This window comes from Chaetodon trifascialis, chromosome 7, assembly GCF_039877785.1.
Source record: "Chaetodon trifascialis isolate fChaTrf1 chromosome 7, fChaTrf1.hap1, whole genome shotgun sequence".
Classification (NCBI taxonomy): domain Eukaryota; kingdom Metazoa; phylum Chordata; class Actinopteri; order Chaetodontiformes; family Chaetodontidae; genus Chaetodon; species Chaetodon trifascialis.
This window is the reverse complement of record NC_092062.1, coordinates 25,304,756-25,327,880: the sequence shown is the minus strand read 5'-3', so window position 1 is coordinate 25,327,880 and position 23,125 is coordinate 25,304,756. Positions and strand designations below refer to the sequence as shown.

At 40.3% G+C, this 23,125-nt stretch overlaps 1 protein-coding gene and 1 long non-coding RNA gene across 3 annotated transcripts; both read right to left on the bottom strand.

The window, feature by feature from the left end:
• Positions 1-599: 599 nt before the first annotated feature.
• LOC139333481 (uncharacterized) lies at positions 600-1,629 on the bottom strand. Its single transcript, XR_011602334.1, has 3 exons — positions 1,590-1,629; positions 1,266-1,309; positions 600-685 (listed from the first exon to the last, which is right to left on the bottom strand). It is a non-coding gene; the product is annotated as an uncharacterized lncRNA (long non-coding RNA).
• A 7,876-nt stretch (positions 1,630-9,505) lies between these two features.
• Positions 9,506-13,516, bottom strand: LOC139333887 (NACHT, LRR and PYD domains-containing protein 1 homolog). Of its 2 annotated transcripts, XM_070966573.1 has the most exons (8): positions 13,314-13,516; positions 12,944-13,197; positions 12,585-12,713; positions 11,616-11,761; positions 11,260-11,291; positions 10,423-10,466; positions 10,008-10,211; positions 9,506-9,567 (listed from the first exon to the last, which is right to left on the bottom strand). In XM_070966573.1, exons 1-8 carry the CDS (start codon positions 13,420-13,422, stop codon positions 9,514-9,516), a joined length of 972 nt encoding a protein of 323 aa, XP_070822674.1. In that variant the 5' UTR covers positions 13,423-13,516; the 3' UTR covers positions 9,506-9,513. The 2 variants fall into 2 exon arrangements, with proteins under 2 accessions (XP_070822674.1, XP_070822673.1); XM_070966572.1 differs by lacking the exon at positions 9,506-9,567 and having other exon boundaries at positions 9,892-10,211.
• Between the last annotated feature and the right edge of the window lie 9,609 nt (positions 13,517-23,125).

Sequence of the window (23,125 nt, the reverse complement as noted above, 5' to 3'; positions counted from 1 at the left end):
TAAAAGCTGTGCTCTGCATGGTCACACAGATATGACGTTACTCACTTTGTGGATCAGTGCAGGCAGGTGTTCATCCACTGAGGGTTTTTCTGAGGATAAAGGAGGAAAATAAAGATCAAAATGAGTCATTGACATATACAAAGGGCTCAACAGACAATTACACTCAGAGCTCATCTACATTTACAGACTGTATATTTATCACTGACATTTTACCCCCATATATTTTTTCCATATATACTTGTCATAAAATATATTTTGTAAACCTGATCATGTCTTCTATTCTCTACATTACAGATTCTATTATTTCTAATGTTAAAAGGAGACATAGATTCTAACCTTATGAGACACTTATTAAGGACCAGTTTCATAATTTTAACATTTCTGTCTTTGTTGTCTTACTTTTGGCTCCTGAGCTGCTATGTGACAACCTCTGCACCAGATCAGTCCTGTTCATACGCTTTAAAATCCTCATGGTTTTCTCCACAGACGTTCGCCCGTTGATCAGCACCATTAAAAACACAATGTCCTGCAGGTCTGCTGTTCTCGGCAACCTCCATGGGATGCCTGAGTGATGTCTGAGGAGGCTTATCTGACTGAGGTCTTTCCTGATCATCTCGAGCTTCCCGTAACTCAAATCAGCCAGCCTGTCCAAAAGCAGCTCTATAACAGACACCATCGTTTCCACCTGGTGAATTGCAAGGAAACGTTCATGAGACAAAAGTGCAATTTCTCAGCGAGGATGATTCAACATTTTTCTGTTCAAATCTCATCAATGTGTTTTAGAAATGTGGACGTGGTGAGAGTGCATCAGCCATATCACATCAGGTAAGGATATATTTAGTAACATCAAGGTGATTCTGTCCTCTTTAACTAGTATTTTACTCTCATAACAAGGTGCATTTTTCTGCCAAGGTTTAAACGACGAAACATAAATTTGATTTTATATCACAGTGGCTGTTTGAAACACACATTTCTTTGATTGATTGATTGTTTTCTTTGATTTTTTTTCTGTATAAGTTAAAAAATAAGAAATCAAGAAGAATGCACTTCATACTTCCACACAGGTAGACGTAACACAAATTCTCGACATTATTGGTAAATGACGTTCATGCTTTTTCCTCATGTGAACATTATGTCGCTTGATCAGCCCAATTCTGTGAGAAAACTTTCTGAGAGGAAGAAAACTGATTTGCGTCATCAGTTTTAATGTTTTCAGTCTTCATCAGCTGAATGAAAGCTGCAGTGTGAAGAGTGATGTGACATACTCTCTGGATCAGTGAAGGCTGCTCTTCATCAACAGAGTGTTTCACTGAGGGGAAGACAAATAAAAAAATACCTTTTAGTCCTGAACATCAGGCTTCATGAACAACTAGAACACATCAGATTTCATCACAGAGACATTTTTAACAGTGACAAAATAAATCTCATATTCAGAGTTACTCAAAGATTGTCCAGAAATGATAAATGGTTTTGAATGTTTGTCACTGCAATACGCATGAAACTGAAAAATGTTACCCCAGCTGGTGTATTTGTGCGTAATAAAATACAAAACGTGTGTCACTGTTTTGTGTTTTTCTGCTTTGCCTTACCTTTGGTTCCTGGGCTCAGGCCCTTGGCTGTCATTGTTGCCACCTGGAGAATTGAAAGGACGTATCATCATATCAGTATTATGCAGGACAGGATATACGCTGTTTATCTGATCCATGACAATGATTGGAAACTGATCTCTCTGCATTTTATTAATTCTAGAATTACTGACATGTGGTTCTTCTTGTTTCTTTACTTCATCTTTAAAATCAGACTCTATCTAATTTAGTGCTGTGCCAAAAAGTCAACCCGAGTTCATGAGTCTGCCTTCACTGTGTCTCAAAGCTGCAGTTTAGGTGGAGCAACACAATGGCTGAGATTTGGACAAAATCAATATTTACATTACCAGAAAGTAGTTTTTGTCAAAAAAAATTTCAAGTGAAACTCTGAAAAACTCAGCAGGTGATTTTTGATCATGTAGGTATAAAAATATTGTCCCTGCTGCAAAGTCCAGTAGACTTTGAACGTATTTCACAGGGTGTCACTCCATTAAACCAAACAATGGTGACTGAAGAAACATTTTCCAAATCAAGAAAGTGCAGTTAAATAGCTGTTTTTTTTAAGTTTGACTTCCATTCAAAATATTATATTTATAAACTGTACATCATGTTCACTTAAAATTTGATCCTCAGTTGTATTCACCATTTGAGTCTCTTAAACAGTGAGGGACAATAATCTATCCACACTTCCATTATGGAGTGCTTTCAATAACTGAGAATTTACTCACGTCTGTTTTCTCGAGGTCATCTATTAGATGTGGCTCATTTATCTTCAGGATTTTGTAGAAGATCTCTTTTCCTTGAACTCCGCTGGACTCCAAAGGCCCACTGAAGAGCGCCCTCATCCTCTCCTGAGAGGCAGGCAGAGCCCTGATTGCATCATAACTCTCTCGCTGGATGACTTTTTTGTCGAGGAGCTCATCCAAAATGGGCGCGATGTTCGTCACCCTCTTAATGAGCTCAAACTGATGTTCATCCACAAAGTGCTTGTCTGAGGAAAGAGGGAATCTAGCATTACTGCCTTGCAGTTGTGTGCCTCCACCAGCCAGTGAAGCCACCAGCTGAGGTCCCATTGACCTTAGACCTCCAACATTTAATCAGTCCATCCTTGAGTCCAAGTGAATGTTTTTGTGCTAAATTTGAAGAAATTCCCTCAAAGCGCTGTGCTCACGAGAATGTTATGTATGCATGGACATCCTGATGCACGGATAACGCAAAACATAATATGTAACTTGATAACTAAATTTTTTATATTCCAAATGTAGATGATTCAAACTCATTAAATATTATCAACAGACAATTCATGCTTTAACTTAACTGCACGTTAAGCAACTAGTTAGTGTTGCTCATTCGCAACAGACATAATCTTCACTGAACTTGGAGATAAACTTTACAGTCAGATTCTGTATTTATGTTTGGCTCGTTCTAGACAACCTGAACCTGATTAACAGGCATTTAGTCAGATGACTGTGTATGTCCTACCTGTGCACTGACCTTCTGCCATTGTGTTCACTTGCTGCTACTGAGGATCAACCTGCTGAGAAAAATGTGTGGAAAGAAAAACGTCATAACAATGAATTGTTCTTATACTTGCAACTCGCTGTCTCAGTTAACAAAATGTTGTCTTTTTTAACAATCAGAGCACCAAGAAAGCAAGAAAAAAAATAAATCATTAAAAATCAAAAATCAATTAAAGAATTTCCACAAAGCAAAATGTCAATCAGAAAAAGCTTTCTCTGACACTTCTCCACCTGTTCTGTAGCAAAAAGAAGCTGCAGGAGAAGTACATTTCACACAATGAGCTCCTGATACACACCTTTGATCCACCACAAAGGTACAAAACAGTGTGTGGTAGAATAAGCTGCAATTATGAACTAATTCAGCCTTAACTAAGACACAGTTTCTTTATTCACAACACAGTGACCGCAGATTACTATTTATCATTTAATCTAAAAATATAAAAAGAAAACAGTGAAAAAGGCCTATCAGTATTCCCTAAGTGCAACAAATCCTCACATTTGAAAGCTTAAACCAGTGAATGTTTGACACCTCTGCAATAAATTACTTAAATGATGATTTGTTATTAAACTAGTTACTAATTAATTTTCGATTAATTGCTTATGTGTTGGGCTGCACGGTGGCGCAGCAGGTAGTGCGCGTGCCTCAGAGCAAGAAGGTTGCCAGTTCGATCCCCGGGTCAGGCGGGGCCTCTCTGTGTGAAGCTTGCATGTTCTTCCCGTGCATGCGTGGGTTCTCTCTGGGTGACTCTAAATTGTCCGTAGGTGTGAATGTTTGTTTGTCCTTGAATGTGGCCCTGCAATCGGCTGGCTTGTAGCTGGGATAGGCTCCAGCCCCCCGCAACCCCGAAAGAGATAGGCGGTATAGATAATGGATGGATGGATGCTTATGTGTTTCCGTTCTACGGCCCAGGAAAACTTTAATGAAAAATTTACTTCAAGGAGTGGTCCGAATCGGCTTTAGTGGCCAAATGTGTGTGCACGTGTGTGCAAGTAATTTGATTGATCCATTAACGGATAATAACAGCCAGTCAGTGCAGTGAGTCAGTTAGTGACACTATATCACTGCTAACTGTTCATCAAGGTGACAAGTGAAACTAGTTTTGTGTCCGGTTGTTTTGGAGTTCAGTGATCTGTAGCGCCTACCAGAGGGAAGAAACTGGAGGAGGTTGTGTCCAGGATGTGAGGGGTCTGCAGGGATGCCTCCAGCCTGATTCATCAGTCTGGAAGTCCTGAAGGGAGGGAGGGCAGGCTGGCACCAACTTCTAAATACACTCTTAAAAAATACATGCAGAGGAAAAGTACTGTATGTAATTTTGTAATAAAAGTTTGATTTCTCTCACATGTATCACAGCATGTCAGCTATGGGTCCCAGGTACAATTGCATTACCATACATTAAACTATATAAGGTGCTCGAGCAGCCTTAAAACAGACATGGCGGCGACACTTCCTTTCTCATTAATGTTAATTTGCGTAGCATGGTCATCACTCTCTCTCTCTCTCTCTCTCTCTCTCTCTCTCTCTCTCACACACACACACACACACACACACACACACACACACACACACACACACACACACACACCTCCATATCTCACGTTAATTGTGATTTTCTTGCTCACGTTCTGGTTTAACGTTAACTGTCGTGTCCACGCACTTTGAAAACCGTTACCTACCAGCTAGCTAGCAGCTAATTGTAACATACCATTAGCATGGGCTCATAAAGAAGAGTTATGAAAGTGAAAGTAAAAGGAAAATATCATGGCTTGTTTTTTAAAGCGACTTGTATCTTCGGTTGTTGGAGCTGAAATTTATTCACTCATGTTCAGTAATTTCGTTTAATTATTTCTCGATGTATTTAAATGAGTTTCACCGTAATGCACTGCTCTGCGCTCCGGTAGTAACGCTGAATATTCACGGTGAACTTGGAAAACTCACCGTCTCTCTCCCTCTCTTCTCGTCTTTCTCTTCAGTGTTTCAATATATCTGAATATCCGGAAATATAATAAGTCTAAAATCTAGCCACACTTATATCTGTGGTTCGTTCAGCATCCTGAAGCCGAAGATAAACTAGTTTCTGCTGGTCCTCCGGTCTGAAGTCGTGTTCACTTCACCGCCCACCCTCTTCAACCGTCAGCCAACGCCCATTTGACAGACTAAATCTGGGCATTTTTCAAAGAAAAAAAAACAAACAAACTTTTCTTTTCTTTTCTTTTAAAATATTTTATATTTATATTTTACATAATATTAGATAATATTCATTCTGGTCAAATGTGAGGATTTAAAAAAGTAACAGTATTTATTTATTGTTATTATTCATTGATTTATTTTCAGTCCTGTCACACCGTGGTGAGGTATTGTCTTGTCTTGGGTTTTTTTGTCTCGTCATTTCCTGTTTTATTTTGAAAAGTAACTCTCCTCTCGTTTCAGGTCACTTGCCCTTCCTCATGTCTCCAGTCTGATTGTCTTCCAGATTACCTGATTGTTTCCACCTGTTTCCCTTTTCCCTCATGTGTTCAAATAGTCTGCGTTTCCCTTTGTCTTGTGCCAGTGTGTTTCGTCTCTGCATGATCACGCCAGCATTCCTTGCCACAGCCACAGGTTTACCTTGAAGTTCTTGTTGTCGTCCTCTGAATAAGAGTGAATTTTTGTTGTACCTTTGATAGACCAGATTAGTTTTCCTTGTTATTGTGACTTAGGTCTTTCCTCGTTAAAGAGTGAATTTTTGTTGTGGTTCTTATTGTTTTGTTTTCCCTGTTTGTTCCTCCTATTGGAGTGATTTTCTGTTCTTTGTCATTGACTCTAGTTAATTTAGATATTCCTCCCTTTGGAGCGATTTCTGTTTGTAATTTTTGCATAGCCTGTTTTTGGTTTCTTTGTAATGTTTCATAGCTGTGTGATTTCCACTAGGGAAGCTCACGCGTTAGGAAATTTCATAGCCACTTTGTTTTTCCACTCTGCCCACAGGTTTGTTCAGACTTCATTAATAAAGGCTGAACTTGTGAACGAGTCTCTGTATCTGAGTCCTGCTTTGAGCCATAGCCTGACAAGTCCTCAAACAGCCTGGACTTCAATATCAAAGCATCACATTCACATCAATTTCCACCACTAAATTTGAGTTGATCTTCAACTGCAGTTGAATTTTTTTTTGTTGAATTTTTTGTCATTTTAAAAAACAGAATTCCAGAACTGACTGTGTGGGTGGGCTGCACGGTGGCGCAGCAGGTAGTGCACGTGCCTCACAGCAAGAAGGTTGCCGGTTCGATCCCCGGGTCAGGCGGGGCCTTTCTGTGTGAAGTTTGCATGTTCTTCCCGTGCATGCGTGGGTTCTCTCCGGGTACTCCGGCTTCCTCCCACAGACCAAAAACATGCTCATTAGGTTAATTGATGACTCTAAATTGTCCGTAGGTGTGAGTGTGAATGGTTGTTTGTCCTTACATGTGGCCCTGCAATCGGCTGGCGACCGGTTCAGGGTGTACCCCGCCTCTCGCCCACTGTAGCTGGGATAGGCTCCAGCCCCCCGCAACCCCGAAAGGGATAGGCGGTATAGAAAATGGATGGATGGATGGACTGTGTGGGTGAAGCAGGTGCCACAGTAGATGTATCACTTCCATGATAGATTGTCAGGCCGTTGGCTCTTTACTTTGTGTGAGACAACCTTTGCACCTCCACCTTGACTCTCAGCCACTCCACAAGGTCTCAGAGGTTGTAGGGGTTGATACTGTAAGTCTGCACTCTGCCATGGGCTTGTAGGTGCTCAATGAAACTGTCCCGTAGGGATTTGGGGAGTTTACTCAGGAGTTTGTCACCATGGCCAGTCGGCATAAGCTCCAGTCCATTGGGACTTTCCAGCGAAATAAGCAACCCTACTAGGAGGTCCACACAAAGCGTAAAGCTCTGGAACGCATTAGAATCAGGATGGATGCAATTTCACCTTGTGCCAGCTGGTGGGGTTGACTGTATTGACGTTAGCATGGCGGCAGTGCACGGCTGAGGGTGGTGATGACAAACCTGCGCGATAAGGCGCGCATCCTCTTGTACCAGATGTTCCATAAGGACCTGGTATTTGTAATGTTCAGACAGCTCAGTATATGTGGTGTCAACAAATAGTCCAGTGCCATCTTCAAATCTGTGAACTCCTTCTCACTATCATGTACCAAATTAGGGAGAGCTGGTATCAGGATTGGCTGAGTAGGGAATGCAGGGGTGTGGCTGATTGACTGTTTGGGCTGCGGAAGCAAATAGGAAGGCTAGGGGATTATATTGGGGATACTGCTGAGCTGCAGCTGGAGGTACGGACTGATAGGCCAGTGCTGGTCTGACTGATGCTAACTGATGCATCTGCGTTGGCTGGTGTGGCGGACCTGCAGCTGGAACAGTGCAATGCAGTACAGTGCAATGCACTGTAGTGTTGAAAGCTTTTGGGGAGCTTGCAGAAGCTGGCATTGTGTACGGATGAAGGCTCACTAGTTAGGCGAACCTCCTCCATAGAGGACACGGCAGTGCTATCTTGCTTCCCACGTAGGGGTGACTGTCTAATCTTCAGCACAGCATGTAACTGACATTGTCAGTGACAGTGGCAGGGTCACCTGATAATCTTGCAGATGAGAAGGAAGATGCCTACTCCGTCTCTGAGCTGACGTTGTGTCTGGGGCTGCTGTTGCTCCCTGCTCTTCCACGCTGTAACCACTGCAGGTGAAGAGATCCTGCTTGATGGACCTATATTGAGAAAAGGTGGGCAGTAGAAGCGTCTACTTTATAAATTTAGGCTGCTCTCTACATAGACTCCGGTCAGTTAGAGTTTTAATGAACTGATTCCCCTACAATCATCATTTAAGCTTTGCCTGCTGTCAATGCCATCAACAAACAACGATCATTTCAAGGCTTGACTAGAAGCAATGTAGAAGCAGCTGCTCCCAAATTACACCTCCAATAGTGTGTGTGTGTGTGTGTGTGTGTGTGTGTGTGTGTGTGTGTGTGTGTGTGTGTGTGTGGCCTTAAACCTACAATAAGAGGGTTTTTCAGAAGGAAGAGATGTGTGCAGATATTGTGCTCATTCTGTGGTGGGACAGGCAGGCAAAGGGCAAAGTTTCTCCACAACAATTACATTTTCACAAGCAAACTGTTGATCATTGTCAGTTAAGGTAGTGCTTATTTTAGTTAATTTACAAACGCTTAAAACCACACAACAATTAGGGGGATTTATTACGTATTTTAATAGATAAAACATTTGGAATGACCCTCATACAAACCTAAAACATATAAACAGTGAGCAGCAGCCATTGTTGAGACCTGATGAATTAAAAATACAGTACATTCATGTGCAACACAAATGTGTCTGTGTGACCCATTTCAACAACAAGGAAAATTCAAAGTGCTTCTTTTAAGACAACAAAAGGTTTTAAGTAAAAAATACCCAGAAAAAACAAGGCTATATAAAAAGAGGATCTTCATTCATCCACAACAATAATCAAAGCTAGAACCGAGAAAAAACTGCAACGAGTCATCGACAATGTGTGAAAGAGCCAGGAATTGTGGAAGCAGACACTGTGGACTTTCAGGAAAAAATAAAATAAATAAAATTACACACACACACACACACACACACACACACACACACACACACACACACACACACACACACACACACACACACACACACACACACACCAAAGTAGCCTGTTGCTGTTTCATTTTTTCATTTTATTACAAAACTAGTGCTCAATAACCTCAAAGTTCAGCTACCAATGATTGAGTCCTTATCTCAATAAAAACTCCTCTTCAGGACCAAACAAAAGTACTCAGTTTGGGACTCCATACCACAGTTGGCCAATGAAAATAAACCCAAGCGGCGCCTTTTGTGTCTCACAGACAAGCTTTGGATTCTCAGATAACTCTGGATTTACCTCCTGTAGTCCGATCAGTGCCCTGCTGTCGGTCGGAATGACCAGCCTGGGAACGGAGCAGTTTGATGGGGGGTCCACGGAGTAGAGACGATGGAGCAGGAAGATAATCAGATTCTGTAGAACAGGTGAGCAGTGAATTATGGACTTTTTGGTTTGTTGAAGAGGTTGGGGGGCTAATCAGTCACTCTTAGGACAGACCGGACCTCTTCTACTGGTGAGTCATGTCAGATGGCTCATAACTTAAAATGAAAAAATAACGGTAATAAAGTAATATAAAACCAAAAATATAAAAAATACAGACATCGAGCTTGAACGGGCACGATGTGTCACATTTCCTGTTGTCTTCCTCAGTGCTGGAGATCACAGTATCGTTACTTTACTGAAGAAAACATTTGTTCATTCTTGCTGAAGAGATAAACCTGAATACAGCTTCAGGTCTGATGATGAAAATGCTGAACTTTGGTTTGTATAATAATTCATCAGTTCAGGCCGAGGATGAATTATTATTCTTGAATGAAAGCTGTGTTGTGTAAAGTGAGGCAGATGTGCATCACTTTCTGGATCCATGCAGAGGAGAAAGTTAACAGTTTGTCAGTTGCTTTTTAAGAAAATGTTACTGCAGAATGACACTATGTTCTGATCAGAAGTCAAGTCCACAGCCATGCTAGCAACCGTGTGAGACTGCATGCTAACATGCTCAAAAGGACAATGCTAACATGGCAGATATAATGTTAACCATGTTCACCATCTTAGTTTAGCATGTTAGCATGATGACTAGTTAACTGGCATCAAAGGGCTGGAGGGAATGAACAGAATTAGATGATTTGGTCATAAAGTCTTGGACAAATAGTCCTTGTTAAGTGTGTCTCTCCAATACACACACACATATACACACACAGTTATGATTTTAAGAGTTACCTTTGGACCTTGAGTTGATGTCTTACAACATCTGCACCAGATCTTTCCTGTTTATTTTCCTGAAAACCTTCTTGGTCACCTCCATAGATTGTTGGCTGTAGGTCTGCAACATCAGATCCACCAGGTCTAGCCTGTCTCCATCTAGCCGGCTCTGTGGGATGCGTGGGAGGTCTGCCAGGATGTCACTGTCCTGCAGGAACCACTTGAATTCTTTGAGCTCTTCCTGTTTCAAATGTCCCAGCGTATACCAAAGCCTCTCTCTGTCCGTTGTGACTGTTGCAGCCTGAATTCAAAGTGAATAGAGGGATATGATTCAGCTTTGTTGGTGTGAAAATATTTTTGCTAAAAAAAAACTCACGTGAGTGCAACATCAGTCTTGTTAGAACCACCCAATGGTTTGTATCACAATTTAAACCATGACGATTTTCTGCCTGCGTCTAGTGGGATGAAAGCTGTGCTGTGTAAAGTCAAACTGATGATTACTGATCACTCACTTTCTTCATCAGTGCAGACAAGTGCTCATCCACAGAGTGTTTGTCTGAGGAGAAAGAGAACATGTTGTATCAGCTTATCTGGATTCATAAACACTGACAATACAAAGGTTTTATCACAAAATGACCAACGATGACAAGGCAGTCTTGTATCTGCAACTGTTGTGATGAGACACCCACAGCCAGATTTGACATGAATGTGCTGCTGCTCCTTTCACTCACAATCAGGCGACAACTTTTTTGAGTGTGTTTGTTATGGGCAGCGGACGGTGGCGCAGCAGGTAGTGCGTGAGCCTCACAGCAAGAAGGTCGCAGGTTCGATTCCCGGGTCGGGCCTTTCTGTGTGAAGTTTGCATGTTCTTCCCGTGCATGCGTGGGCTCTCTCTGGGCACTCCGGCTTCCTCCCACAGACCAAAAACATGCTCTTTAGGTTGATTGGTGACTCTAAATTGCCCCTAGGTGTGAATGGTGTGTGTATGTGCGGCTGGCGACCGGTCAAGGGTGTACCCCGCCTCTCGCCCGTTGACAGCCGAGATAGGCCCCGGCCCCGGCCCCCCCGTGACCCCGAAAGGAATAAGATGTTATGGGCAGCAAAGTCGTCATTTAAGGGAGTAAAAAAAAATCAATCAAAAAAATCAATTAAAAAGAAAACGGTGTCTTTCACACCTCGCAGAGAGTGAAGGCCTCTCAATGATGATGCTTACAAAGAATATATATCTTAGCGCAGTGATAAACAGCATCCAAAGGCTCCAGAGTCGCAGCAGAAGCATGCATGTATAAAATTTTACAACTGAAACCCATAGCACAATCCCGAAACACTCCTTACATGCAGTGTCTTACCTTCTGAATGAGCAGAGTTTTGATAGTCATCTGAAATAAACAAATGATGAATAAATAAATGCAGAATGAACAACTAACTACTAACTTCTGACTATTCCTGGAATTCAGGAAACTAGGATTTCTCCTCGTTGTCACGTATCAAATTGCAGGTAAATTACAAAAACCAGTTTATTAAATCTACAGAGCAGCAAGTCAATTTTCAGATTGATTTGGTGTTTGGAAATAAGATGTAATTTGGCTTTCATTTCTTATTATCTAAACATTTCTTACATAAAAAAGAGTTCAAGATAAAAGACTTGAGACAGAAAAGATTATTTGTTCATAGTGTTCATGATATTCTCTAATAATCACTGACCTTTCGAATTTCACAGCTCCACACTGGTTCACACTGTTGTTTACGCTTATTTTTTTGTGCGAGTGTAAGGCAGAAGTTTCTGTCTGGATTCTCGATGAACACTTCATAGAAATTGGGGTCCTGGCTGTCATATCTGAGGGTAATTTTCTGTGTAAAAACATGACAGAAAAGGGAAAGGAGTTAGTGAAGTTAAATGGCATTCAACAAAAACAGAAGAGCTGCCTGCTCAAAGCAGCTGATGAGTGGTTGGTACTTTGGGATACTGGCATGCGAGTCAGCATAAGTTTTTATCACAGCATCAGTTTTCCTGCATTCGCTCCTCTGGATGGGCACATCCTGGTTCCTGTACCATGAGGACTTTTTCTGCCCGTACGTACGCACGTTGTATGTGTGTATGACACAATGCTACATGAGGCAGGTGTGTAATATATCAATAATGTTAAGTTTAATATTAAAACAGCATTTAACAAACGATCCTGTTTCCAAAATTGTGACTTTCTATCCAAGTCGCTGCTGGCTACCATCTCTGTTTAGATTAGGGAACAGTGACACAGCTTGATAGAAATGTAACTGCCTGAGCAGCAGACAGATCTTTTTTTCTATGCAGATAGTTGGAAGAGTCTTTAAGGATTCTGGAAATACTTTCAGAAGCGCAGAGCATGTTGTCAAAAAAGCTTCAAGGTTTCTCAGACATCACTGGGTGTTTATCTTTCAGAGAAACTTCCGAAGTGTGAAAATACTGCAGCAATGGCTGTAATGCCATCATTAGTTACACTGAAAAGAAAATGCAATGTTAACACTGATGCAATCAATCGAGCTGTTTCAAATAAAATATACATGAAATGCTTAAGGCAACACTATTTGCATAGACCCTTGCAAATGCTACATCATCAATCTACAGTATCTTAAATGTGTCTGAACCACAAAGCATGATGGACACAGATTTAATTGCTAACAGTACAAACTGTACCTCTGGGAGAATACTCGCTGTGTCTATGTTTGCTGTGAGGGTGAAACCCTGCTGCATTTTCAGGTACTTGTCTGGACGTGGCTTTTGGATTATTTTGTAACCATCAGAGAACTTCTTCTTGTCCACAGCCTGGAAAAAAGGCGAAATAAACATAAAGCTTTCATTAGCATTTCATTTCATTTTTCCTATTACCAGAAAAGTGAGGAAAAGTTCTCTCATGGGAATAAAGACGCACATTTGAGAAACTAAGACTTATTAAAGACATAATTTTAATTTACTACTACTTTATTGAAGGTTTTGGTACCATTTCAAGTCTCGTTATTATGTTACACATTTGTGACAGTAAGATATTCAGTAACCTGTTGTAGAGCAGGATCGTGTGGGATCATGTAAACATGGAGTTTGAGGAATGGCGTGTTGGGTTTATAGTATATTAACACGTTACAGCTTATTTTCACAGGAAAGCCAGCTTTCATCAGGACCGCTCTTGGAGAAAAAACTGGTTCGGGTAACTTGACATGGGATGGTGTGACCTCAGACACTTTTTCCACAACATCTCCACAGTCATCTATGTGCAAGACTGCAAACCTGTTTGATATTTTAGGGATGTCATCTACACAAAACACAAACACATAATTGGAGAAGAGAAAATGATTGCATCAGTTTTTTTACGTCATCAGGAATTTTAAAAGTTTGGATATTCTTCATATATTCTTCATGTCCACTCACCTATGCAGATCCAGTGTGGCAGGTACACTTCATCTAACTTCCCAGCAACCGCTGTGATGTCAATAAGAGGACCTGCAGGCATGTATTTCATGTTTGCCATCCTCGCCATAGGTTCCTCCCATGAGCAAAACTGGTACTTAAAACTGACCTTTTCCTTACAGAACCAGCGCAGGCCAGAGACGCTGCATTCAAACCTTCCTGCTTCAGACTGAAGGCTAAGTCACAGAAAACAAAAGAGTTTGTGTAGATGCCCAAAAATAATGTATTACGGTACAGTGGAAGACATGTAAATGTTGAGACTGCCCTCAGTTCATTTAGTGCAAAGCAGAGTCTCATTGTAACTGTTGCATTGCACTGATTTAATCAGCAAAGGCACAGAGGAAGATTTTAGTTTTCCTTCTGTCAGAAAATCCCAAGAAATAAAATCCCATAGTTCTGGTTTGCTGTGACAGTGTTCAGGATGTTATGTTTACCTGTACGTTGGACCCTCGTCTGCATCTGTCCTGTTCACTTCAGGTTCAAGTTTAGTCCAGTCACTGGGGTCCTGCTGCAGAGGACAATCATTTTTGTAAATATGTGGAAATGTGGCTTTTTGCAACATCAGACAAATGAATAAACAAAAGGATAAATAAACTGAGCCAATAAATTAATGTAATGGATTACCATCATGCTTCCACCACCCTCAAGCTCCAAGCTTCTTGAAGGCCCTTGTGAAGACACATAGGATTTTTTAATATTATGTTGATATATAAAATCATGTTCACTGTCCACATGTTCTGCTGGTAGAACATTATTTACGACATCGCTCAGCTCTAATATGAGAGCAATGTGTAACTGTAGGTAGTACTGTGTCAAAAAGTGCAGAGTAATGGATGCTGATGTCCTGCTATGTACAGTGTGTTTACATGCACTGAAGTAACCAGAATACTCAGAGAAACCAGGTCATGCAGGTAACTAGACAACATGTTTACATGCACTGTAGTAATCTAGTTATTGTATTATTGCAGCAGCCTCACATCATGAAAGTGTCTGAATTGAGTGCAAATCTGGAGTTGAATTCCTTGTACATGCAAACGTACTTGGCCAATGAAGCCCACTTTGATGTCCTGTCTCATGTTGTCATGGTATCGCACCATGTTCCAAATACAATGACAGAAATACAATTTACCTTTTCCTTTTTTTTTAAACATAAATGCATATGTACACGGTCACATATACAGACATAAAAATAATTGAATAATTAAATTTCAGAGTACCGTGTAATGAACAATGAACAGTCCCCCATCCACACCCCCACTCAGCTCATCATGACTAACACATATATTGCTGGTTATTTATGCAATATAAAAGGTACAGCAATAACAGGCACACATTCAGTTGGGTAATACCTCTAAATTAGTGAAATAGGAAATAAAGGGTTGCTTTCAATGTGTATTTACTTTTCTCAAGGTTAAAAAAAAACATGATGTCTTTGGGCAACTGGGAAATAGAAGGATATTTTGCAGATTTCCAATGTAACAATAAGGAACATCTAGCTAGTAAGGATGTAAAAGCTATAACGTCCTTTTGTACAGGGTTAAGACTGCTCGCCTGCTCTGCCAGTACTTTTCCACTCTCACCTGCCCACTCACCTGATCATCACCTGACTCTCATTACGAATCAGCCCAGTATTTAAGCTGCTCTCACACACTCAGGGCTCTATTTTCGACTCCGCCGCCAGCGTGGCGCAAAGTCAGGTCCGCTGCACTGATGGGGCGTGGCGGCGCAGACTTTGGTATTTTCGTCCACTGCGCCGCCGGCGCATCTCCTCCCCCTTCTCATCTCAGTCCCACCCAGTGGCGCAACTCGGAAAGAGGGAGGGGAGAAGGCGTGGAGTGGGTTTGACACAGCCGAGTCAAATTTTCACCAATCACAGCAGCTCCTCGCCTCACCTTTAAGAACGCCGCTGGCAGGCGCATGGCAAATTTCCAGGAGACTGACGTCACTCATGTCTCCTGACATCCCTTTGTATTACTTTGCACAACCGTTTGTATATACTGTTTAATTTTTCTCAGTATATATATGTATATATTGTTTTATATTGTGTTCTATATTTTGTGGTATATTTTGTTTATATATTTATATTTTCAATATAAATATTTTGTTTTTATATTTGCTTTTAATATATATAGTTCTCTTTCTTTTCTTTCTTCTCTAATTTTATTCTAATTCTATTCTTGTAAGGAGCACTGCAACAAAAACAATTTCCCCTCGGAGATAAATTAAGAATTTCTGATTCTGATGTCTAAATATGAGGTAAATCCTCGGCCTCCTCTTCATCCTCCTCAAAGCAATGATGTACTCCATCGTTGCAGATAACGTTAAGCATTACAATGATAACATTTGTATTGGAATGAAATGACGTGGGTAATAGCGGACAACATCATCACTTACGTTTTTTCATGTGTCTGTCTCTCTCTGTCTCTCGAGTGCTCTGAGATAGATGCAGTATATGCTCTGTAGGATGCCACGGCTGTTTCTGGTTGGCACAGCAACGTTAACCGATTAGTTCGCATCCCTGTTTCACCTGTGTACATTCGGTCAGGGTGAGTGACTATTACGCGTGCCGAACGCGCTTGTATGTGCTGACTCAGATAGTTACATTGAATCGTCGCTGTTGCTAATTATTGATCGCAGTGTGCGTTCGATGACTGACCGAGCACTGCTGAAAACACCGTTAAAACCACGCTGCCGTCTTGTTGACGGTGTGATATATGGCGTCATCACGTTTTCAGTGGATAGCCGTTATTACCTAGCAGCCACACATCCAGAGGGGTGTCCCCCTGAAAGACTGTAGGGATGCTAGAATTCGCCGGATGAACGAGTCATGTGCCGACCCCGGGAAAGTGGCATGGACATTCGTCACCAGGCGATTTGAGTCACAGATCACCAGACATCCCTGTTTCACCTGTGTACATTCAGTCAGGTTGAGTGACCATTACGCGTGCCGAACGCGCTTTCGATGTGGTCAGATGAGATACGGATCAAAATATATATATATAGGTCAGACTGTATGTGCTGACTCAGATAATTGCATTGAATCGCGGCTGTTGCTAATAATTGATCGCAGTGAAATGCCAGACACTGTGGAAACCTGCCTGTGAGGTATTGGTGACGTGAGCGCACAACTCCGCCGGTTTACAAAAATCCACTTGCGCCGCCAGCGCACAGAGTTGACCAGGTCTGAGGTGGCGAGCTTTCAGCGCACTTTTACGCCGTCGGCGCAGACCGAAATGGTCGAAAATTCCAATGCGCCGGCTCATTAAGCCGACACCTCCCCCCTACTGTGCCGCAACGCCCATCCTGGCGCACCTCTGTACGCCTCGGTCTACCAAAATACCAAATGCGCCGTGAGCCTGCCTGCGCCGCTCGAAAATACCACTGCGCCGGCGGCGGAGTCGAAAATAGAGCCCAGAATATAAACAAGGAATATAAAAATATGGACAACAGGTACTGATTGGATGATAGTACTCCTGACTGGAGTATTGATATTGCACATAGGAGTAAAGCCAACTTTGACGTTAACTTTGTATATATATTATTGCTGTCAAAAATAACGCATTATTAACGCGTTAACGCAAATCAATTTTAACGGCCTTGCATTTTTTTTTATCGCGAGATTAACGTTCATCATGACCTAGTGCACTTGTAGTTTTTTATAGGCTGTGGCCACTGCTAGTAACAAGAAAAACTACAGGATCCGATTGTAAACCGGAAACAAAACAATAGGCACGGCCCACGCACGTGTTTGGTCCTACCTGCTCGCTAGCTGTAAAAGAGTAGGCTACCGGTTTGTGTGGATGTCAAACGTGAAACGCTGAAATGGATGCGAACAAGATTCTGAATGGAAAGTTTAGTTTCAAAACTTTGCCAGATGGGTCGACTGACAAGACCAAAGTTATCTGTGTGTGTTGTTGGTGTGAACTGAATTATCACCGCAGCACATCCAGCCTGAAATACCACTTGATGGCGAAACACACGGCGAATGCAAATTCTCCGCCGCCTCCCTGTCAAAACCAGGCGACAATGGATGGCTTTCCACAGAGGCAGATGGATACTAGTATGTTCAAAGGAAACTTAAGAAAGGAAAGTTTAAGCCATGGTTTAACTGCAATATAGCCTGAGTCCTGGTTTACAATGATGTGCACTTTATAACTTTATCTTGGATCACCCTGTTTCGATCCCTTATAAAGGGTTGTTGAAGGGGCTTTTTATGTAACCAAGTATTTATTTTTTTGTCATCTGTTTATTGACAGTGTTAAACTGTGTGAGATTTGATTCATTCAAATGTGAATGACTGCTCAAAGTGAGAATGTTAGTGTGAAATATAACACTACATGTTGTTTTCAATAAAAAAACATTTGCACAAAACAAGCCTATCCACTTTTCCATGTTGATAAGATTATTAAAATGATAATTCAAGGGACATTTAGAATAGATAAAAATGTGCGATTAATTTACAATTAATCACAAGTTAACTATGACATTAATGAGATTAATTGCGATTAAATATTTTAATTGATTGACAGCACTAATATATATATATATATATATATATATATATATATACACAGTACTTCTCTTCATCTCCTTTAAAACCTCCCTGATCACCTCCTCAGACTTTTTGCCGTAGGTCTCCACCATCACCTGCACTATTTCACCTTTGTCTGCCATCTCCATTTGGTGTCTTTTTGGGAGGCCTTTTGTTGAATCCTTGAATTTTCTGGAGCTCCCCCAGTCCAGCTCCAGTGTTTCCAAAAGCCTCTCTGGACCCAATATCATGCTTACGTCCTGGTGGATTCATCAGGGGACATTTTTGTCATATGAAACGTTCATTTCTTTACATCAGTGGAAACATTCAGTCATGAGAGTATTAACTGATATTAAACACATTAGCCACAATCACACAGTGGAATCTGATTTTAAGATGAATAAAAAAATAAAGTACCGCTAGTCGTGTTCATTTCTGAAGCATCGTCACAACACGGTACACTTCATTTCATTTATTTCTATCAACTGGTCATTAGTAATTCTTCTCTATTGATTTATGGCTTCTACAGCACATGTGATGTTTCTGGTTTAAAAACTTCCTCCATCTGTTTACAGTAGAAGTTTAATGTAAAAGTCTAGATAAACATACGTCCCTGGTCATTAAGTTTCCCTGTTGTCATCTTCAATAGTAGGGACAGCACTGGTTTTATTATAAGGTTATTGGTTCATAACATTTCAGTTCAAGATCTCAGCTTCAGGGTGATGAGTCTCATCTGATGAAAATTCTGCCATTATTTTGTATCATTGTTGATAGGAGACAAGACGAGGGTCATTTTCATGCTGTAATAATTAAATGAAAGCTGTGTTGTTTAAACTCACGCTCACTTCGCTGGGCAGTTCATGTAGACATTCATCCTCAAAGAGTTTGTCTGAGGAGAAAAGAAATAAGAATTGACTCAGACTCAAAGTCTGCTTACACCTAGAGAGTCCAATCACCTTCAATAAAGCGCAGTTAACTTTAAAAGAAATAAAACCATTTCACTGCAAATACACAAACAGCTCTGTAACAAATACTGAACTCCTTAAATTTTATTGATCCCTGCTCCCCATTTTTAATATTTCATATTGGTGATGACCAAGTTTGAACTCAAAGCCGGTATTTTTTTTTTATTATGAAATCCAAAATGTTTTGATTATAAGACACATGTTTGCGTAAAGTGACAGTTTTTTTGTTTCTTTGTCTTACCTTCAGTACTTCTCTTCATCTCCTTTAAAACCTCCCTGATCACCTCCTCAGACTCTTTGCCGTAGGTCTCCACCATCACCTGCGCTATTTCACCTTTGCCTGCCATCTCCATTCGGTGTCTTGGGATTTCTGGGAGGCCTTTCGTCATTGTAGTGTACTGCAGAACAAGCTTGAATTTCTGGAGTTCCTCAAAACTTAAATTTTCCAGTGTTTCCAAAAGTCTCCCCCGACCCAATATCATGTTTACATCCTGGTGGATTCAAAGTCATCAGAGGACATTTATGAGTGATGAAACTATTTCGAGTCGTAATCAATAACTAGTATTAAACACATTGAGCACAATCATACATTTAGTGAAGTCTGATTCTGAGATAAGTGTTAAGAATTCTTCAAGTCAGAAATGTTTTGTATTAATGCTTTTATTTTGAAGTGGGCATCTTAATTTGAAGACAGATTATGCAGTTCCTCTTCCTACCTCATGTTCCTTGATTGACATGTTTACAGTGGTATGGCAGTCACTGACGATGTGAGTCTATAGTGATGTGAAATGTGTACGTGACCTTTTCTGATAGCGTTGTGTTGCTCCTGGTGTATATTTACACTCTTTAAAATGTCCATTTTCACTCAGCATGATCGCGAGTTAGCATCTTTAAGCTACTTGAGTTGGAGTGAGTTTTGTATGACTGTTAGCCTTCACATTACTTTCGGTTTACATGTGTATGCTACATGGTTAAAAGCTAAAGCAGTATTTGTGAATACTAAGTGACTGACACTGAGATAAATCTATTCATTCACTGTGAAGTGGTTGTTTAGTCTACTGTATTTAATTTGAAGCAGTACAATGTGATAATTCAGTCCTTTATTTCTTGTGATGTATTTTCAGAAACTGCATTGTACCAGAATGCATCCAGTTCTACAGTAAACATCATAAATTCACTGATGTCTCATGTGCTTTCTGACCAAAGCCCTGCAGTGGTCAATTAGGCTAAAATCAGCATCAGAGGTCACACTCTACAACTACATTGAGTATAAAGCCTGTGTTGAGCTCTGCAGCATCATCACAACACAGTATGACTCATTTTATGTATTTCTATGAACTGGTTAATAGTGGTTGTGCTTTACTGACTTCCTCTCTCTCTGACACTGCAAGATAAAAATAATATTAAATAATAATATTTATGTCACATGAAACGTTCATTTCTTTGCATCAGTGGAAGCATTCAGTCATGAGAGTATTAACTAATATTTAACACATCGGTCACAATCATATACTTAATGGAATCTGACTTTAAGATGAATCTTCTCGCTTCGACAGGACATGTGATATCTGGAGTTAAAAAAACTTTTTCCTGAAATATTACATGAAAACTGTGCTAAGTGTATCTGGTGTTACTCACTTTACGGAGTAGGTGATACTGATGTTCCTCTGAGGAGAAAGAAAACAGAATTACAGAAGATTCAAAAGTTAAAATTGTGTGAAAATTAATAATTTACAATGCTGTCAAACTACAACCCCAATTCCAAAAAGGTGAGACGCTGTGTAAAACGTCAATGATAATAAAATGCAATGATTTCCAAATCCTTTTCGACTAATATTTAGTTGAATACAATGCAAAGACAAGATAATTGACAAACTTTATTGTTTTTTGTTAATATGCATTCATTCTGAATTTAGTACCTGCAACACCTTCCAAGAAAAGTTAATTTCATTAATGATTTATTGATCCCTGCCCCCCATTTTTAATATTTCATATTGGTGATGTCAGAGTTTGCACTCCAAATCCAAAATGTATTTATTAGATATTTATAAGATACATGTATTTTTGTAACATGACAGTTTTTTGTCTTCTTTGTCTTACCTTCAGTGCTTCTCTTCATCTCCTTTAAAACCTCCCTGATCACCTCCTCAGACTCTTCACCATAAGTCTCCACCATCACCTCCACTATTTCACCTTTGTCTGCCATCTCCATTCGGTGTCTTGGGATTTTTGGGAGGCCTTTCATCTTTGTAATGAGCTGCAGAACACGCTTGAAGTTCTGGAGCTCCTCAAAACTTACATTTTCCAGTGTTTCCAAAAGCCTCCCATGAAGCAATATCTTCCTGGTAGATTCAAAGTCATCAGAGGACATTCATGAACGATGAAACTTTTCATCAATGTATGCATTTCAGTCAGGAGAGTATTGTAATAACTAGTATTAAACACATTCAGCACAATCAAACATTTAGTGAAATCTGATTTTAAGATGAGGATAAAAACTACATTGAGTATAAAGCCTGTGTTGAGCTCTGCAGCATCATCACAGTATGACTCATTTTATGCATTTCTATGAACTGGTTAATAGTCGTTGTGCTTTACTGACTTCCTCTCTCTCTGAGACTGCTGCCAAAAGCAGGAATGAGAATCCATGTGTGGTTCCTTCTTTGATTTTTCTGACTCTTCGCTAAGCCCCGCCTTTCTTAGTTACTGTTGCTATGCCTGTCAAGCCTTTCATTCTCACCATTCACATTTGGAGTTTACGATGATGACGGTGGCAGACCTACCATCATTATTTTCAGAAATTTTCTAAACACTAGGCCTTCGATTCCTCACAGAAGTAAACAGAAGCAGGCTTGTCTTTGCTACCTGATGACAGTTTATTTTATTGACTACAATGATGAGATTTTGTAAGTGTAGCTAGCAAATGTAAGCTAATGCTAACGTTTGAACTTTCTGAGGTTTCAAAGTGACACATGACACAACCGGTGCCTTGTTAAAATTACTAGGCTATGATTGGACAGCTGTTGTTTGGAGGAGGGGCTAATAGAAATGAAAATCAAATAATATCTTAAAATTCCACTCATCCCTTCAATAAAGAAAAATGCCTTGTATTTTAATTTGGATTTTTCTATTTTCAAATCAAATGATCAGGACACATAGACCAATGAGCCACGTGATAACATCTCGCTTCTACAGGAAATGTGATATTTGTAGTTAAAAACTTTTTACTGTCAAGATAAAAATAATATAAAATAATAATATTTATGTCACATGAAATGTTCATTTCTTTGCATCAGGGGAGGCATTCAGTCATGAGAGTATTAAGTAATATTTAACACATTGGTCACAATCATATACTTAATGGAATCTGACTTTAAGATGAATCTTCGTGCTTCTACAGGAAATGTGATATCTGGAGTTAAAAAACTTTTTCCACCTTTTTACCGTCAAGATAAAAATAATGTTAAAACCTGAAACATTACATGAAAACTGTGTTGTTGAGTGTATCTCACTTTATGGAGTACTTCAGACTGATGTTCCTCTGAGAAGAAAGAAAACAGAATTAAAGAAGATTCAAATGTTAAAATTGTGTAAAAATAAATAATTTACAATGCTGTGAAACTGCAACCCCAATTCCAAAAAGGTGAGATGCTGTGTAAAACGCCAATGATAATAAAAAGACAAACTTCATTGTTTTTTGTTAATATACAATTCTGAATTTGGTGCCTGCAGTTGGGACAGGGGTGTGTTTACCACTGTGTCAACATCACCTTTTCACAGGTGAGCGTTTTAGGGATGCACCGATCCAATATTGGTATCGTTATCGGTCCTGATATTGAAGAAAATTCTAGATCATGTATCGTGACATTATGCCTGATACATAGGGGCCGATCTATTCAGTCTAATGCTATGCTATAGGCGGCAGAGGGGCATCATGCACAAGCAACACGCAGTGCTGTAGCACACATGATGTGGACTGCATTGTTTTCAAAATGAAGCGAGCGAAAGGATCGGCTATCTGGAACTTTTTCACACTACCTCAGCCAACAAACTCAACGGCTAATTGCAATACGTGCACAGTGTTCCGAGGGGCAGTGGTAAAAGCCACAAAGCCCTCAAGCCTCAGGCGTTGTGCGTGAGACACACGCATTTCAACTCGTTCACATGCTCACACGCCACCCTTGTATTTCTCATGCAGAGAAAATACCAGGATAATGCCCACCAAGTTGCGCAGCTATTTTTTCTAACAGTGGAACAGGTAGAGGAATTGGTGATGT